At 37.3% G+C, this 16,741-nt stretch overlaps 2 protein-coding genes across 4 annotated transcripts in view; one reads left to right on the top strand and one right to left on the bottom strand.

The window, feature by feature from the left end:
- The window catches only part of HPS5 (HPS5 biogenesis of lysosomal organelles complex 2 subunit 2), a 39,483-nt gene extending 38,334 nt beyond the window's left edge, over positions 1–1,149 (bottom strand). Inside the window, exons 1-3 of one of the 3 annotated variants that reach the window (XM_079101820.1) lie at positions 1,017–1,149; positions 521–615; positions 166–403 (exon numbers count right to left, since the gene is read on the bottom strand). The gene's annotated coding sequence lies outside the window, so the exon portion shown is untranslated. Of the gene's footprint in view, positions 1–165; positions 404–520; positions 906–1,016 lie in introns of those variants that run through there. The other 2 variants (XM_079101822.1, XM_079101821.1) reach the window with 2 other exon arrangements.
- Positions 1,150–1,247: 98 nt separating this feature from the next.
- The window catches only part of GTF2H1 (general transcription factor IIH subunit 1), a 40,041-nt gene continuing 24,547 nt past the window's right edge, over positions 1,248–16,741 (top strand). Inside the window, exons 1-5 of the mRNA XM_079101854.1 lie at positions 1,248–1,430; positions 9,328–9,496; positions 13,065–13,257; positions 14,080–14,245; positions 15,419–15,512. Of these exons, the coding sequence (XP_078957980.1) occupies positions 9,343–9,496; positions 13,065–13,257; positions 14,080–14,245; positions 15,419–15,512 (607 nt within the window). The 5' untranslated portion in view covers positions 1,248–1,430; positions 9,328–9,342. The remainder of the gene's footprint in view (positions 1,431–9,327; positions 9,497–13,064; positions 13,258–14,079; positions 14,246–15,418; positions 15,513–16,741) is intronic.

Here is a 16,741-nt window from a genome sequence, read left to right as displayed (position 1 = left end):
GTGCCTCTATGATTTAGTATATGCAGTTCACTGAATCTTACCCCTTCCAACAAAACCTTATCTTTCTGCAAAACTGAGTTTAAATATTACTTATGTGAAATCTGTCACAGCTTCGTCCTAACAAACAATAAATTAAGCCCATAAGAGATGGTGAAAAATGCTTACCGAAAACAATCAGTAAAACAAATTCTTAAAAGGTTGGCTTGTTCAAAGGTCACAGGGTTAACGGAAGGTAGAGTTGAGATTAGAATACACATCTGATGAATCCAGATCTAATTATCTTTCCATTTCTCTGATTATTCAATGATAATGTGAAAGAATGGTACTCGATGTTTGCTGTTCACACATCAAATACAAATCATAGCGTTCTTTTTTAGCCCATTAGTTGGATGGGAGGAAACAGCTGCGAAAGAGACAAGGGAGGAAACAAAAATTAAAGAAATAATGCGAAAAGGAAGTAAAATTTTATTTCCATAAAGGGATCTTTGTATTCAAGAAATAATAATCAGAGAACTCTCACCTCAGAGAAATTGCAACACATTTTGTCACTGCATTCATTCATTCAACCTTCTGAGTATCTACTATGTTCTCGGTCTTCACGCACCTCTGGATATACTAGAATAAACAAAATAGTCTCCAACCATTTAACTGCGGTAACATTAATAATGTATTACGCTCTCTTGATAGGTCCCAATAACCAAGTTTTCAAAGCCAGGCTCACAGCAGCCCGAAGGTCCCAGCCCCGCCACACCACATTCAGGTCAGCAGCTCCCAATTTTTGGTGGTCCGGAACTTCTCTCTGAGCTCGGCACCCACTTACTCACTGCGCACTGACAGCGGATCTTGAACTTGTCTCCCCTCTCGCTCCTCCCTGACCTGACTTACGTCACCCAAGCGCGCTGGGGACTCGGGGACAACGCTATTTCAACGGCACTTCCTCGTCACGTGACGGTTACGCCCCTCCCCGCGCGTGGCCCACCCCCTCAAGCCGCGGTTGCAATTACGCTCTCTACCACCTGCTGTCGGCGACCCGCCGCAAGCTGAAGACAAGCTGCTAACCGGGACCGGAGGAGCTCTCAGCCAAATGGGTGTGACAGATAGGATTTCGGAGCTCTTCACCGCTCGAAACCAGAGAGAGGAAATGAAACAGGCGGGAACCGGTGGGGGAGGGAGGGAACTAACGGAAGGTGTCATGGCGGCCGCGCTCCCGGGTCACGTGCCCCTCAGGCCCGCCTTCGTGCTTCCGGTCACGTGCCCTCAGAGACCTCGCAGCCAGCGATGGAGGCGAGACCCCCCAGTAACAGAGGCGGTGGCGACGGCTGCAGCCACTGGGTTTCAGCCTCTTCCCAGCAGCAGCTGTAAGCTCAGCGGAAATCGACCCGATCCAACTCAGTTACTTACTTCTTGCCGGAGGCTGTGGCTTCCACCTGGTAAGTTTAGACCGAAGAATGGGGGTAGGTGGGCGGTGAGTAGCTGACAGGCCCGGGGGTCGCGGGACGGCGCGGATTCTGCCCCATTTTCCTGAGTCTCTGTTGCGGTCTCTACACCGTCTAAGATTGCCGTCACATTTGCCCTTATTTTCCCGAAGTAAGAAAGAGGTGACCCGACTCTTAATCTACTCTCCTAAGGAAGTCCTGCCCTTCCACTGAGAGCAGGGACTCGAAGGTTCATCCAACGCCGGGATCTGACTTACCTCATGAGATTGAAGTGGAGGTCCTTCCCGTTAGAAAATGTACAGTTGAGAGTCTTTACTTTTCTGTAAGGGAAGCTCTCACCTTGGTGGCCGAACGGGCTTTTGCTTCCACCTGTCAGTCCCGGCCGCTTTTAAAAATTTTATTTACACGTGAGCCAACGTACACACTCCCAGTTTCAGTCATGCCCGATGTGATTATCGTGTAATGAAAAAATGGAAATGTGTACAAATTTGGAAATTTCACAAATTCTCCAATGTTAACAAAGGCTAAATTGAGTAAGATGGTTTATCTGATTGGCTTATTTACTTATTTATTGTGGTGCTGTGGATTGAACCCATGGACACTCTACCACCCAGCTACATCCCCAGGCCTTTTAATTTTTTGTGACAGGGTCTGGCCAAGTTGTCTCGAATTTGGCAATCCTCCTCCCTCAGCCACTAAGTCGGTGGGATTGCAGGACCGTGTCAACACACCCTGCTGATTGACTTTTCTTTTTTTAAATTTTGAAAGAGTCTTACTAAATTGCTTAGAGCTTTGCTAAATTGTTAAGGCTAGCCTCCAATTTTTGATCCTCCTGCCTCAACCTCCCAAACTGCTAGGATGTACCATCATACTCTGCCCACTGGTTGGTTTTTAAATGCCCGTTTTAATGTCTGTAAAATAGGGGTGGAAGGAGGTAGGAAAACTTTTATTCATCAGAAGATCCAATTTTTAAAAAACATGAAAATGCACTGGGAGTGTAGCTCAGATGTAGGATACTTGCCTATTATGCCAGAGGCTGTGGTTTTAATCCCTAGAATAGCCTAAGAAACAAACAAACAAAAAAAGACCACCAAGAGTGGTTTAAAACACACCTTGCTGTACTGGCTCCATACAAACCAATATTCTCATTTTCAGAGTTGTGATTTTCAAACTTTTTAAAAGAGTGAAACAATTTCTCCCCATAAACTTTTACCTGGAACCCCAGTATGTAAAGCAGCATGCTTTGATGGAGGGCTCCACCAACTCAGCCTCCCTTTTTCCTAGAGGTTGGTCTTTGGTTATTAAGACAAAGTTGCCAATTCTAAAATTTTTTAAAGCCAAAATCAGAGCCATTGAGGTGGAGAGGTCATAACAGAAGGGAAAATAACCTCTAGGAGGAGGCCTAAGACTTTCAGAAGGACTGGGCTCTAGGAAGAACTTTGAAGCTACAAGCAAGCTTAAATCTTACTCCTTAAAGGGGGGAGATGGTCTGCTACCCTTACCCAGTTGACTTTTAGCAGTGTGACACAATGATAGATTTGAGTCTCTCCTAAGTGATATTAAATACACATTGCAGTGCAAATGTAAAATAATAATAATAATAATAATAAGTGAATGCGTATAATTCTTTTTAATAGACAGATTGGTGCAGTCCAGCAGGGGAGAATCAGTTAAAAGCAGTGAAGCAAATATCTGACTTCAGTAGGTTGTGAATGCTTTGTGTGTGTACTGCTCACAAGACTTGTATCTTCTCCCTGTTCGTGTATCATTTCATTTTAAAGCCTGCTTCTGTGTGTGTGTGTGTGTCAGTGTCAGTGTCAGTCATATGGCATATTTGAGATTCCTTAACACTTTGACCACCATTTCTACCTACTGTTAGAGGTGTTATTGTGCTCTTCCTCCTTTCTCTTTTCCTACCTTTAATTTGGCTGTTTCACCCATTAATATAATAGCCCCTCTTTTCCCCACTCTGATTACCAGCCATTTTTCTTCCTTCAGTTTTGGTACTCTTGTCAGCATGCAGTATTTACTAGTGGACATCAGCCCATTTCCCTCTATTGTGCATCTCCATGTTGCATATGCCTCTAGACTATCCCTGCACTGCTCTAAAGTAAAAAGGTACTAAAATTTTGATCCTAAAATTGCCACATTAGTTATTCTCCTTAATATCATCCTTGTTTTTGAAAATATCCTTAAAACAGTATGCTTGGTTACTTTTCACGTACTTATAAGTTGTTATTCCCTGTATTGTTGAATTTTTAAAACATTTTGATTTCTTGATGGCAAATAGTATTCCAGATCTCCTGTTTTTTTATGTTAGATGAAGCAACTTTCTCTCACAGCTCTCCTATCTAAAAGGATAAGAACAAGCATGATAAGGAGTTTATAGTTCACGTGTTGCCTTTTTTCTCCACCATTTATCTCTGCACTTTTAAAAAGGGGATGTAGGCAATGGAAATGCAGAGATGCACTAATAAAAGATTTCTGTTCAACCATTTCAGATTCTTCCTGTCCCTGTTTCCTTATAGGGCAGGATCCAGTTAATGTAATCTACCTGAGAAATGGTGCTCTGATATGTGAATTGAGAACTGTAGTGCTTCCTGGAGTTGAGCCTAGGACTTGTGTGCAAAGATTTCGTGTGTCTTGCTGAGACTGAATTCTTTTAAGGACAAATATCTTACACAGATTATCACAGATACTTGTTGGATTCTTCCTAGGAGCCAAACACTATGTTGTGAACACTAGTAGCCTCTGCCTTCCTTTGTGAAGTTTATAGTCATTAAGTGAATTACAGGTACTGAGGATGTACCTCAGTAGTAGATGGCTTACCTAGTATGCATTAGACCCTGAGTTTGACCCACAGCACTGGGGGGAATAATATAGTAAGTTCTATGAAGAAAATAATATCAGATGTTAGCTAGTAATTTGGGGGTTTTGTTGTTGGTTTTGGTTTTGGTTTTGGTGGTCCTGGAGGTCTAATCCAGGATCCAGCATATGCTATGCAAAAGTTAGTAATTTTGAAGTGTAGAGTGCTAGACTGAAAAATTTGAGTAAAAGTTAGCTTGTTAATGGGCAAATAAATTTATTTTCTTCAGGGAAATAAATTTTTAACTGCATATCAATACAGAAGATTGAGAGGATCTTGCTATTAAAAAGTTATGACAGTATTATAAAGTAATCTATTAAGTAAAGCTAATTTTCATTGGCCAGATTTGTTTAAATATAGCCTAGAGCAGTATTTTTCATAAACAATATTTTGTGACTCTTACCAAGTTCTACTGGGAAGACCGGTTTGCCACCCAAGGAATCCCCTTCAAGAATAATCATAAAATCACAGAAGCCATGTAGAATAGCCTCAGTGGTTCTATTAACCCTCCTAAAATTGGTCCATTGGCCCTTGAACAAGTAACAGAGGTGCTACAGGTGATTGGGAAAACTTGCCAAGCAAATTAACTGAGACAGTTGATCATTTTGCCCAGCGTGCAATAATTTATCTCTGATTTATTTTTTAAGGTGTTCCCCTACCCCCCTTTTTTTTGTAGTGCTGGGCATTGGAACCCAGGACCTCATGCATCTTCTCAACCCAGAAATTTTTCTGTTCTTTTCCAAAGCTTTGCATTTGTGCCTGTAAGCTCAGTTAATTGGGGGCTTGTTCCATCAGCTGTCCCTGTTCACTGCTTTTCTTCTATTGACTTGCTTTAAATTATTTAATAATTATGTGGTGATCCCCACCAACTCTTCTCTCCCACCATTCTCAGATTTTAATTCATGTTTCCTAAAATGTTATTTGTATAGCACGCAGTATGGTTTTACGTTTTCAGTCAGGGTGGGCTTTTTAAAATCCATTGTTATGTGTTGATTATGAGTATTATAAAATTGATATAAAATATTTAACAGTTCCATAAATGTTATAAAATTCTCTTTTGTAAATTAAATTTTTAAATTTACACATATTGTAGAAACTGAAAATAGGGGTTGCTTTTAATTTCTACCCACATTTTACCTTGTAAATACCAAATTTGATAGGGAATAAATCTTGGGAAGACATTTTTAATAACTGCTTTTCTCATTACAAAATACTTAATTATTGTGGATAATCCAGAAGGAAAAACAGCATTGAAATCATTTATGTTTCTATTACTCATAAATAACTCTTATTAGATTGTTGTCTATCCTTCCAGTCATGTATTTTTGAATAATAGCATAATGCAACTCTGAGGTCAGCCTGTTTCAGGTCCAAACCCAGTTCTACTGTCTTGATAATTTTGGAAAGTGTATTGATTTCTCAGACCTCTTTTCCTTATCTACAAAATGGAACTAATTTTAGGACCTGCTTCATATGATTATTAACTGTGGACTGAATGAGATAGTACCTGAAAGAACTTAGTCTTAAATAATTTTAGATTTTTTTAAAATATAATATGATTTTTTAATATAATAATAAAACTATACACTTTCTCTCCCTTAACTTTGATCACTTAACAGTGTATCTTTTCATGTCATTAAATAGTCCTAAAATAGAGAATTTCAAACTTTTTGAGCAACTGTACCTTTAATCAGAATCTTAGGAGAACATCAAAAGGCTAGTCAGTTAAAAGATGGTATCATACAGTAAGAATTTTAACCCTTTGTTAAATATGGCATATCAAAACTGGAGATTGTAGAACAGCATGGGGAAATATTTTCAGTGGCAAATGGAAACACAAGATAATTAACCTGGATTTACTTTATAATATCTGTAAGGCGGATACAGTTGATATCAGTGCAATTTTATGAACTGTTAATATTTTTTAAGTTGTTGATGAACATTGCTGAGAATTGAATCCAGTGCCTCACACCTGCTAGGCAAGCACTCTACCACTGAGCTACAACCCCAACCTATCAATGCAATTTTAAATGAAGAATATTGATGTTAGGGTTTAGGAAAGTTCCTTTTTGTTGTTGAGTTTAATAAAAGCATTTATCTACTTAGACTTTATCCTAACAGATTACAATGCTCACACAATGCAGACTATCTCCTCCCATGTTACTCAATATAGCTTGACACTCGCCATGTCCAGAACTGAATTCCTTGTGTTCACTTTTAGTCCTGCCCTTCCTTTTTATTTCTGTAAATGGCACCTGAGTCAGAAAGACTCAGAAATGGGACATTAGCAAATAACTGTGACACTTCTTTCAGCTCTTTATAACGTCTATTAATCTGCTTCCTTGGTTGTCCTTGATCCCTGCCTCTCCACTTTTACTGCCCCAGCCTGGTTCAGAGACTGTTCTGATCTCTCTCTAGTCTGTCTCACGCTACCCACAGATTAATTTGCAAAAATACAAATTACTCCATTATTCAAAGATAGATTTTTAAAAATCTTTTTAAAAATAATTTTTTAAAAAATCTATTAAAATAGATTTTAAAAAGCCCACCCTGACTGAGAACGTAAAACTATACTGCATGCTATACAAATAACTTCTAAAAGTATTTAGAAGTTTTGGGTTTTTTTGTATATTTGTTGTTTTTGTTTTTGTTTTGTTTTGCTTTGCACTTAGGGTGGCATTCTCCATTTGGCTTCCATTTTAACCATCTAACTTCATAACCCACTGGTCTCTGACATGAGCCTCATACTGCATCCAGATTCCTTACCATTCTTAGAGAGTTTCAGGCCTTTGCTCAAACCATTCCCTTTGCCTGCAATGCCTGTTTCCCTTTACTTTCTCCATCCAAATTCTGCCTCTAACACTCATGCTAGACATGGTGGCACGTGCCTATAATCCCAGTGACTCAGGAGGCTAAGGCCAGAGGATTGCAAGTTCAAGGCCAACCTCGGCAACTTAGCAAGAACCTGTCTTAGGAAATTAAAAGGGCTGGGATGTAGCTCAGCAATAAAGCACCCCTGAGTTCAGCACCCAATACTGCCCCAAAAAGGATCCAGTTCATAACTATCCTATGTATAAAAAAGAAACTACTGACACATGCAACAGTATGGTGAATTTCAAAACATATTAAGTGAAAATCCAGAGACATAAGAGTGTTTACTATATGATTCCTAGAACAAAAACTAATATGATGTGATAGAAATAAAATAGTTGCTAGAGAGTAAGGAGAAGAGAATTAACTACAAAGAAACATAAGGGAACTTTTCAGGGATGATGGAGATGTTCTGTCTCTTGTCTTTGGTAATAATATGTGGGTGTATGCAGTGGGCAAAATGCACCAAACAGAACACTTAAAAAGCTACATATTTTGTTGGTTTAATTAGAGCTCAATTTTTAGACATAATTTTTTAAAAATTGTATGGCAGACCTTTCCTGAGGCTTCCCAGGTTAAAAAAAAAATTGCCTGAGTCCTAACTCAAAATGTTTTGTGAACCTTTGGGAATTTCACACATTCTAATTTGTATGTACAAACAAATAACACCATAAACACATTTTACTCACTAGACTTGAAGCTCCTTGAAAACAGACCTTGCTCTTGACAGACATCTTTGGATAACTCCTAGGCTTTTTGGCTGAGTACAAATTTCCTAAATAAATACATTCCCACCTAGAAAATGGTTCATGCTTGTCATAAGCACTTTGTAGGCTGAGATGGAAGGAACACTTGAGTTCAGATGGTTGAGACCAGGCTGGACAACACAGCAGAACCCTCCTCTTATAAAAAGGAACGTGAGGCTGGGAATGTAGCCCACTAGTAGAGTGCTTGCCCAGCATTCACAAGGCTGTGGGTTCACTCCCCAGCAACCTCCCACCACATACACACACACACACACAAAGACTATAAAAAGGGAGAGGTGACTATTCATACATAATTCATATAGTCAACTTCAGAAAAATTAGAAATCAGATCTCACTTTTTTTGGTGTCAGGATCAAATGCAAGGCCTCACACTTGCTAAGTAAGTACTTTACCACTGAGCCACATTCCAAGCCAAATTTTTATAATACCTAGATAAACTGACTTCTCCAAAATTATACTTTAAACTGTGCCTGAAAGAATAAATTTCAAAAAAAATATTTTTAAACCATTCCTTTGTGAATGAAAACTAAAGTCATAACTTTACAAGAAATGGCATACATGTGGCATTTGTGCCACAACTCTTCCTATCCCGAACTATGGCAGAAAACTATTAGTTTGGTATCTCTCCTCTTGAGCCCAGACAACCTTTAAGTTGTTCTCACTCTGTATTCCATATAGCCACACCAAGCTTCAAGGATTTGGAGTAAGCATTTAATATTCCCAAAAGGAAGATGCTCAGGCAGTTTTCTATGTAGCTGATTAGCCATGCACAAATGAATCAAGAAAAAGCAATTAAAGACATTTTATTGATAAAAGATGGAAAACAAGCATGTGATGTTATTTCTTAGCTTTATACACAGAAGAATCTTAGACCAAGAATCAGGAAACTTGGTTGGGGTTTCATATGGGAGTATTTCTGAGGTCACACAAATTCTGTGTGACCTAGCTATTTCAGTTAAAACAACTTTGACTTAAATATCCAAGAGGGTCCTGCATAGTTCTAAAATTCTAGTTTTAAATATATATTATATATAAGACCACATATTTATAGTCAAATTGTATGTTTATGGTTTAAGAATATTCCAGAGGAAATTAAAAAATAAATTGAAAATTGAAATATGTGTAAATGGTTTGAAAACTGCCAGGTGTTATAAACTGAGTGTTGTGTAAATTCACACGGGTTGTACCATGAGCAGGGTGAAATTTGTAGAAGGAATGATGTCAGGCAACTCTGTCTCCAACTTTGAATGAGATAAGAGCCTTTTTTTCCCCTCCTTATTTTCTTACAGTTTACATTTTATATCTTGAAGGGTCTCTAGAAAGCAGCAAACCCATCCCTAATTGATGTGCAAAATATTTTTTTCCATCATCTTTTTTTCTCTCGTAGCACCTTATAGCCATCATGGCAACTTCATCTGAAGAAGTTTTACTGATTGTAAAGAAAGTACGTCAAAAGAAGCAGGATGGAGCGCTATACCTCATGGCAGAAAGAATTGCTTGGGCACCAGAAGGCAAAGATAGATTTACAATCAGTCATATGTATGCAGATATTAAATGTAAGTCAGCTATACTAAGGTCTAATGTGTACGTATGATACATTTGCTAATAATTTTATAAAAATGTTGCTTATGAATCTTTTGGGAGTTTTTATATCAAAAAATCTTCCCAAGCCTTCCTCCTCTCCTTTTCCCAAGCTCTTCCTCCTACCTCCTGCTTTCTCTCATCTTTTTCCTCTGTTGTCATTTTTTGAATAAATCTTTTGCATTTCTTAAAAAAGTATTTTTGTAGAAATTACAAAATGGGATCAACCTGATCTTTTCACTGTTAATGTAACGTAGATCTGCCTCAGGTAAAGATTTATATGTACTTTTAAGAATTATGTAACATTCCACTGAACGTTGAAGGACAGTTATGAATGGAAGTTTCCAGAATTTTGTTGTTGCAAATACTTTCACAGTTTAGAACTGTGTACTAATATCTTTTTCAAATTGTGTAGGTAGAATACATTCCTTCCAAGGATTAACTGTTTAAAATTGTGAATTTTAAATATAATAGATGAGGCTGGAGTTGTAGCTCATTGGTAAAGCACTTGCCTCACATGTGTGAGGCCCTGGGTTCAATCCTTAGCACCACATAAAGATAAACAAATAAAATAAAGGTATTGTGTCCCTCTACAAAAAAAAAAAAAAAATTAAAAAATTAATGGTTGATGACAGGTTGTCCTGTAATAAACTTGTACCATTTAGGCAAATTGTCTAACTAATCTTTAGTTATGATCATCTGTTAGGAAAATACACTCACCTTTATACTGAACATAAATGGGAGATAGTTTTTTTGGTGGTTAGTGCTGGGGATCAAACCAGGGCCTGATACATGCTACCTCGACCCGAGAGCATGTTTGTTTGTTTGTTTATGTTTTGGGGGTTATGCTAAGTTGTCCAGGGCAACTCTACCAGTAAGTCATATACCTGGTCATTTTTAAAATTTTTAGATAGGGTTCTGCTAAGTTGCAGTCCTTTTGCCTCAACCTCCTGAGTAGCTGGAACTATAGACATGCATCACTATGCCCATCTTTTATTATCTTTTATAATTTCTAACTTTGAAGGCTAACATCAAAATAACTTTTTTTTCCAAATTAACAAGACTAACTTGGAATTTATTACCTGGAAGCCATGGTACTCTGTGGTTCAATAAAAATTGGGTTTAAAAGCCCCTTAGAACTTTTACTATGGAAAGAATTTCTACAGTTGACCTACAATCTCGAATAGGAGAAACCAAGGAGAGGCTGGACAGACTACCCCTCTACAAATTGTGGTACTTTCACTCAAACTATTAAAATGGATTTGTTTATTTTCCTGAACATAAAATTCTTCTAGATAAAATTCTGTGTAAATTTCAGGCAACATGATACCTCCAAAACCAGACAACTGTCAACTTGCACGTGCTCAGTTTACAAATGTCTTTGTGTGTAAACAGGTTCCCTAACCCTGTTAAGGAACAGGATTTACCTCTGTTTTGCTGCTGGAAATGAACAAGATCCCTATCTTTCTCCATTGCAGTAACTTCAATTAATTAATTGAAGTTAATTTTCAAAAGGAAGTACTCTTAAAATTCATCACACAGTACTGCCCAAGCTATATGGTTTTTTTGTCCATTCTCCTGATAAGAGTACCTTCTTTTAAAACTTTATTTGGAAAACTGCCACAGTTCCTGAAAAGTCTTGCCAACTAACGTGTGTACAAAGAGACTTATAAACTAGGATCTGCCTGTATTAGCATTTCTTGTAAATGGGAAGCAAGCCCTGTGGCTTTGCAAACACACACTCATTGTAATACCCACAGTGTACACTAAAGAATATCAGCTATTGAGGAGGGTAGCACTTACCCAAATCTAGATCTGTACCAGAACAGTTTTCATTTTCAGTTGAATATTTAAAAGAATGTCTACTTCCGAAAGTAGTCAATGAAAATTATCAATAACAAACTGCTCAAGTGGAAATAGCCGTAATTCTTACCAGAGCTGAAGTTAGTTTAAAAACTTTAAAACATGGACTCTCAGAGACAGGCGCTAAAATAAAACAATGATAAAGCAGTGACTGATATCCCTGGAAAGAGCTGGGTGCAAAGGAACATGCCTGTTAATCCCAGCATACCTGCAAAAGCAAGGCTCCAAGCAACTCAGTGAGACCCTGTCTCTAAATAAAATACAAAATAGGGTTGGGGATGTGATTCAGTGGCCAAGTGCCCCTGATTTCAATCCCAAGTACCCAAAAAAAAAGATCCCTGGAAAGAAGTAATTGTTTTGGAGGAATGGCATAATGGAGCATCCCAGCTGGCCATGTAAATGCTTCATTATTGATGCTTTTAGCAGTAAGGTGTTGCATCTAAACTATTGGACTGGAAGCATCATCTTCATAGTTAAAAGTTTCTGTTTATTTAAGGTTTAGAGATCTATATAGCCCAAAATGAGCTTTGTAGGTGATATGTCACACTATCATGAGTCACCCACATAATGGGACAAAGCCCTCTGTTTCTTTCCTCTATGAAAAAGAGAAGGACTACTATTGCCAATGAAGACTGCTCTTTAAAAACACAATTCTCCATTATACAGGTATATTTTGATACTCCCAGCCCTGATTTTTTTATTTTATTATGAAAATTACAGAAAAATCCAAATAGTATGTGGAAAAACCTATGTAATAAATCACACATATATACTGCAATTGTATTTCACCATATTTGCCTTATTATTTGTTAATATCCAGACCATTGTTAAATTTTCTTAGTTGTCCCAATAATGTTAATTGCTGTGTTTTTTGTTTTTTTCTTTTTTTTAAACAGGATCCAGTCTAAGTACATGTAGTTGTGGTCTTTACCTCTTTCAGAGATAGTTTTGTAGACTATCACACATCCTGAATCATTTATTCCTGTGGTTTGTTGTTTTGCTTGGTACTGGGGATCAAACCTGGGAGTCTTGTACACACTAGGCAAGCATGCGAATTTTCCTTCGCAGTTAGCAAACCTTGTGTTTGTTTAGCAGTCTTTTTTGATTATGACAAGTCATTTTTATTATTATTATTTTTTTAATGCAGTTCTAAGAATTGAACCCAGTGTCTCACACTTGCTAGGCAGCACTCTGCCACTAAGCTACAGCCCCCAGCCCTTAGTGCTGATTTGAGGCAGTGGTTTAAGGACTCTTGGCTAGCTGAATAGAAAGCTTTTGCTTTTTATTTCATTTTGCTTTTCGATGCTGGGCCTCACACATGTGCTCACCACTGAGCTATCACCCCAACCATGGTTAGAAAGCTTTAAAGATTTAGGTCTGCACTAGTTGAATAGAAACAAACCCATTGGTATATAGAAGTGCAGGTATAGTGAATGAGAAGTCTGACACCAAAAGAATACCAAAGAGGGAAATAGTATTAGCAGTGAAATGTTGATCCATACTGTGGTTACACGAGATTATTTGAGAAAAGTAGTGCATTTCTGCAGAGCATTCAGATTGGAACAGGGCAATTAAAACCTAAAGGATTTTTCAGTCTTCTTGGCAGGAAAAGTAACTTAGTGTAAAGCAATTTCCCCCATATGAATAGTCTCATCTAATTAGCTTCATGCTTCTTTTTAGGCCAGAAAATCAGTCCAGAAGGAAAAGCTAAAATTCAGCTTCAGCTGGTCCTACATGCAGGGGACACAACTAACTTCCATTTTTCCAATGAAAGCACAGCAGTGAAAGAGCGAGATGCAGTAAAGGACCTTCTTCAGCAGCTACTGCCCAAATTCAAGAGGAAAGCAAACAAAGAACTGGAAGAGAAAAACAGGTAAAGGACAAAAAAATTTAGCCTTTGCAGAGATACTAGATTCTGTTCTCCTAGTATGGTAATAACTTTGTTACTTTTCTCCTCTTGTGCAAGAAAAAATGGGCTTTGTTATCTTTACCGCAATTTTTGGTTCTCAGCTTTAGCATTTTACTTGCTCTGTAACTTTGGGGAAATGAGAATATGCAAACCCAGAAGGTAAATTAACTGCCTCAAGCCTAATATCTGATTAAGAGCAGAACTGAGATTAGACGGTACTAAGGTTCCTTAATTTCTTTTCCCAGTTCTTTCAGAGAATGTACTGAACTGTTAGAAATGTGTTTATGAAAAGAAACCTGAAAGGATCCATACTTTGTAAACATGGGACAGAATGTAAAATAATGAGAATTTCTGGTTAATTATTTTATCACCAGTGTCTGTCAGGCTATCAGTTGTACAGCTCCCAGTACTTGTCACAATGGCAGATTAATTGCTGAAAAATCTCAAGCATACCTCTTCTACTCCCCATTCACCTTTCTATATAAGAGAATTCAGTAAACAAATACAGACATTGTTGATTGTATTAACAAGGGTACAAAGATGAATAAGGCCAAATCCATGCCCTTCAAGACTTTAGTCTGTTTCTTCAGATTTATCTTCATTTATTTCTCTGAAAAATTTTTTTGCTCCTGATTGCTTAAAAAATGAACTCAATGACCTCTGCTGCTCAGTCAACATAAAATAAAAGCTGTTTTAATCTTTTGTGCCACTAAAGTCTTTTTAAAATGTTATTTAAATGTTGTTTTGTTCTAGAAATTAATTATGTTTAATATATTCTATCACCAGAATGCTGCAAGAAGATCCTGTTTTGTTTCAGCTTTATAAAGACCTTGTTGTAAGTCAAGTGATCAGCGCTGAGGAATTCTGGGCCAATCGTTTAAGTGTGAATGCAACAGATAGTTTTTCTACATCCAATCACAAGCAGGATGTTGGCATTTCTGCAGCATTTCTGGTATGTGACTCTTCTAAATTTCTGAAAAAAACAGTGAAAACCCCTGTGTGTCTTAATAATGCCATTTTTTTTCTTTTTTTCAAAATTTAACATTTCCTTGAAGTAAATTAGAAAATTCAGTATTCGTGATATTGTTCTAAAATATTTTTTAAATACAAATAGTATTTTTTACATTTATATTTCTTGGTTTTTTTTAAAGCTGTTTTGCTCCCCCCCCATACCTTTATTTAATTTATTTATTTATTTATTTATTTATTTATTTTTATGTGGTGCTAAGGATTGAACCCAGTACCTCACACATGCTAATCAAACACTCCACCACTGAGATACAACCACAGCCCCCATATTTCTTCTTATCAGTTACATTTTCTTGGTTTTGGGACTTGAACCTAAGCTAGTGAAAGTCAAGGGAACTTTGAAAGTGATTGTTAGAAATTGTACTAATACTGGACCTAGTATGTAGCATAGTAGTAGAGCACTTCCCTAGCACGTGTGAGGCCCTGGGTTCAATGCCCTGTACCACCAATAAGAAGAGGGAAAAAAATGGGACTAATACTTATTTCTAATATCTTTAATTTTAGGGCTTTCTGGTAACTTTTTTTAAATGATTGCTGTATTTTAACTTACAATACAAAGTTAAATGTATAATGACAATCATTATAGAAAAAGATTTATAAAGTAAATCTAGAAAAATTGGGAATACCTTACCTGTTCCTTACCTTATCCCCTTAGAGAATAAGATTGTGACCTCCAGAGGAACTAGAACCATATTTACATTCAACAAAAATTTGAATATCAGTTGTATGTTTGGTATCTTTATGTTAGTTTAATTCATAACCAGGGTTTATAGTGATTTGGGCATCTGTACAAGTTTTATGTTAAAGCTCCACTAGCTCTCTGCCTTTTGTCACTCTTAAACAAGACTGTTTGACCATAACAGGCTTTCAGGGATGCAGATTTTACAAGTCACTAGGAGTTTGAGAAACAGGTCTGATTTTTTGAGCCCTGCCTCCATGCTAAAAGTAAAAGTAAAGGACTTACTTTGTCTATAGGTCATTTAGAAAGCCTGTATCCCTCCTTTGTGGAGTGTCTGTTCAGTACTTAGACATATTCCCTTTTGTTCTAATATATATTGAAATTCCTGTGTGTGTGTGTATGTGGTCTTTGTTTTAGGCTGATGTCCGGCCCCAGACAGATGGCTGTAATGGTTTAAGATATAATTTAACTTCTGATATCATTGAGTCCATATTTAGGACCTATCCAGCAGGTAAGAAGAATTAGTTTTTCAGATGGTTAAAATATTTGGTTGGATGAATTCTATATCAATGAAAAAACAGAAAGCCTCCTGTATTCCTGACCAAGTGCAATAAAATACATAAAATATTTTACCCATTACTCAACATGCAGTAGATTCTAAGGGTTTAGTAATTAATGTGCACTTATTAATTCATTGGTAATGATAATTGCCATTCTTTTCATCAGTGGTTCTTAAACTTTAGCCCTGAACACACCTAAGTGAAATGACTTGCTACAGAGGCATCTATAAATGAATTCCTCCACATCACTACTTCAGATCATCCCTCATAGTATATCCAGAGTGATCTTTCTAATTCACAAATCATTTCTTATGCAGAAAGCATCCTAATGATTTATGATATGCACCCAAGAACGAAAGCCACAGCTTTAGTCATTCTCCTAGTTAGTGCTTCTTTAAGCCATATACTGTTCTCACTTCCCTACCCCTGCCCCTTTAGTCTTTAAGAAACTCTTCTCCCTCAGGACTCAGCTCAAGCATTGATTGCCTCCTTGCCACCTGCATAAAATCCTGATTTGTTTAGGCAAATCTGTTCTCCTCTCCTCTCCTAGTACTTGTCTGCCCTCAAAGAGTTCTAACCATATTATGTAATTATTTCCTTATGTTTCTGATAACACATTTACATAGTCTATTTGCCAGACACTAAGACCTCTTTTATATTCATTTGATGACAAATACCATGTGAAGTGGGTACTATTATGATCTTCATTTTACAGATGAGAAAAACAAGGCATAGAGAGTATAAATAATATGCACAAGGTCACACAGTAAGGGGCAGGCTTAGAATTTTGAACTCAGATTCTGGCTGAAGAAAATGCTCTCGAACTCTATACTCTCCAGACTATAAACTTTTAGAAAACTGAGCTGATAGTCCTGTGGGTAATGAAATCTTTATTTTCCTATCACCTAACAGAATACCTTAGATTGAGAGCACACATTTATAATTGAACAAACAAGCAGACTTAGGTCTGACTCCAAGGTTCTTGGTTATTCTGTTAAAGCTTAAGAACTTTATTTCCTTGGTGCATAATGCAGTTTTTTTTAATAATTTGTTAAAATTTATAGTGCCTCTTCAAACTAAAAAGCTTGTCAGCAAAAGAAACAATAATGTGAAGAGAGGACCTACAGATTGGGAGAAAATCTTTACCATATGCACCTCAGATAAAGCATCAATCTCTCGG

The sequence above is a fragment of the Sciurus vulgaris genome (genome assembly GCF_902686455.1).
Source record: "Sciurus vulgaris genome assembly, chromosome: 11".
Taxonomy (NCBI): Eukaryota; Metazoa; Chordata; class Mammalia; order Rodentia; family Sciuridae; genus Sciurus; species Sciurus vulgaris.
This window is presented reverse-complemented; position numbering and strand designations above follow the sequence as displayed.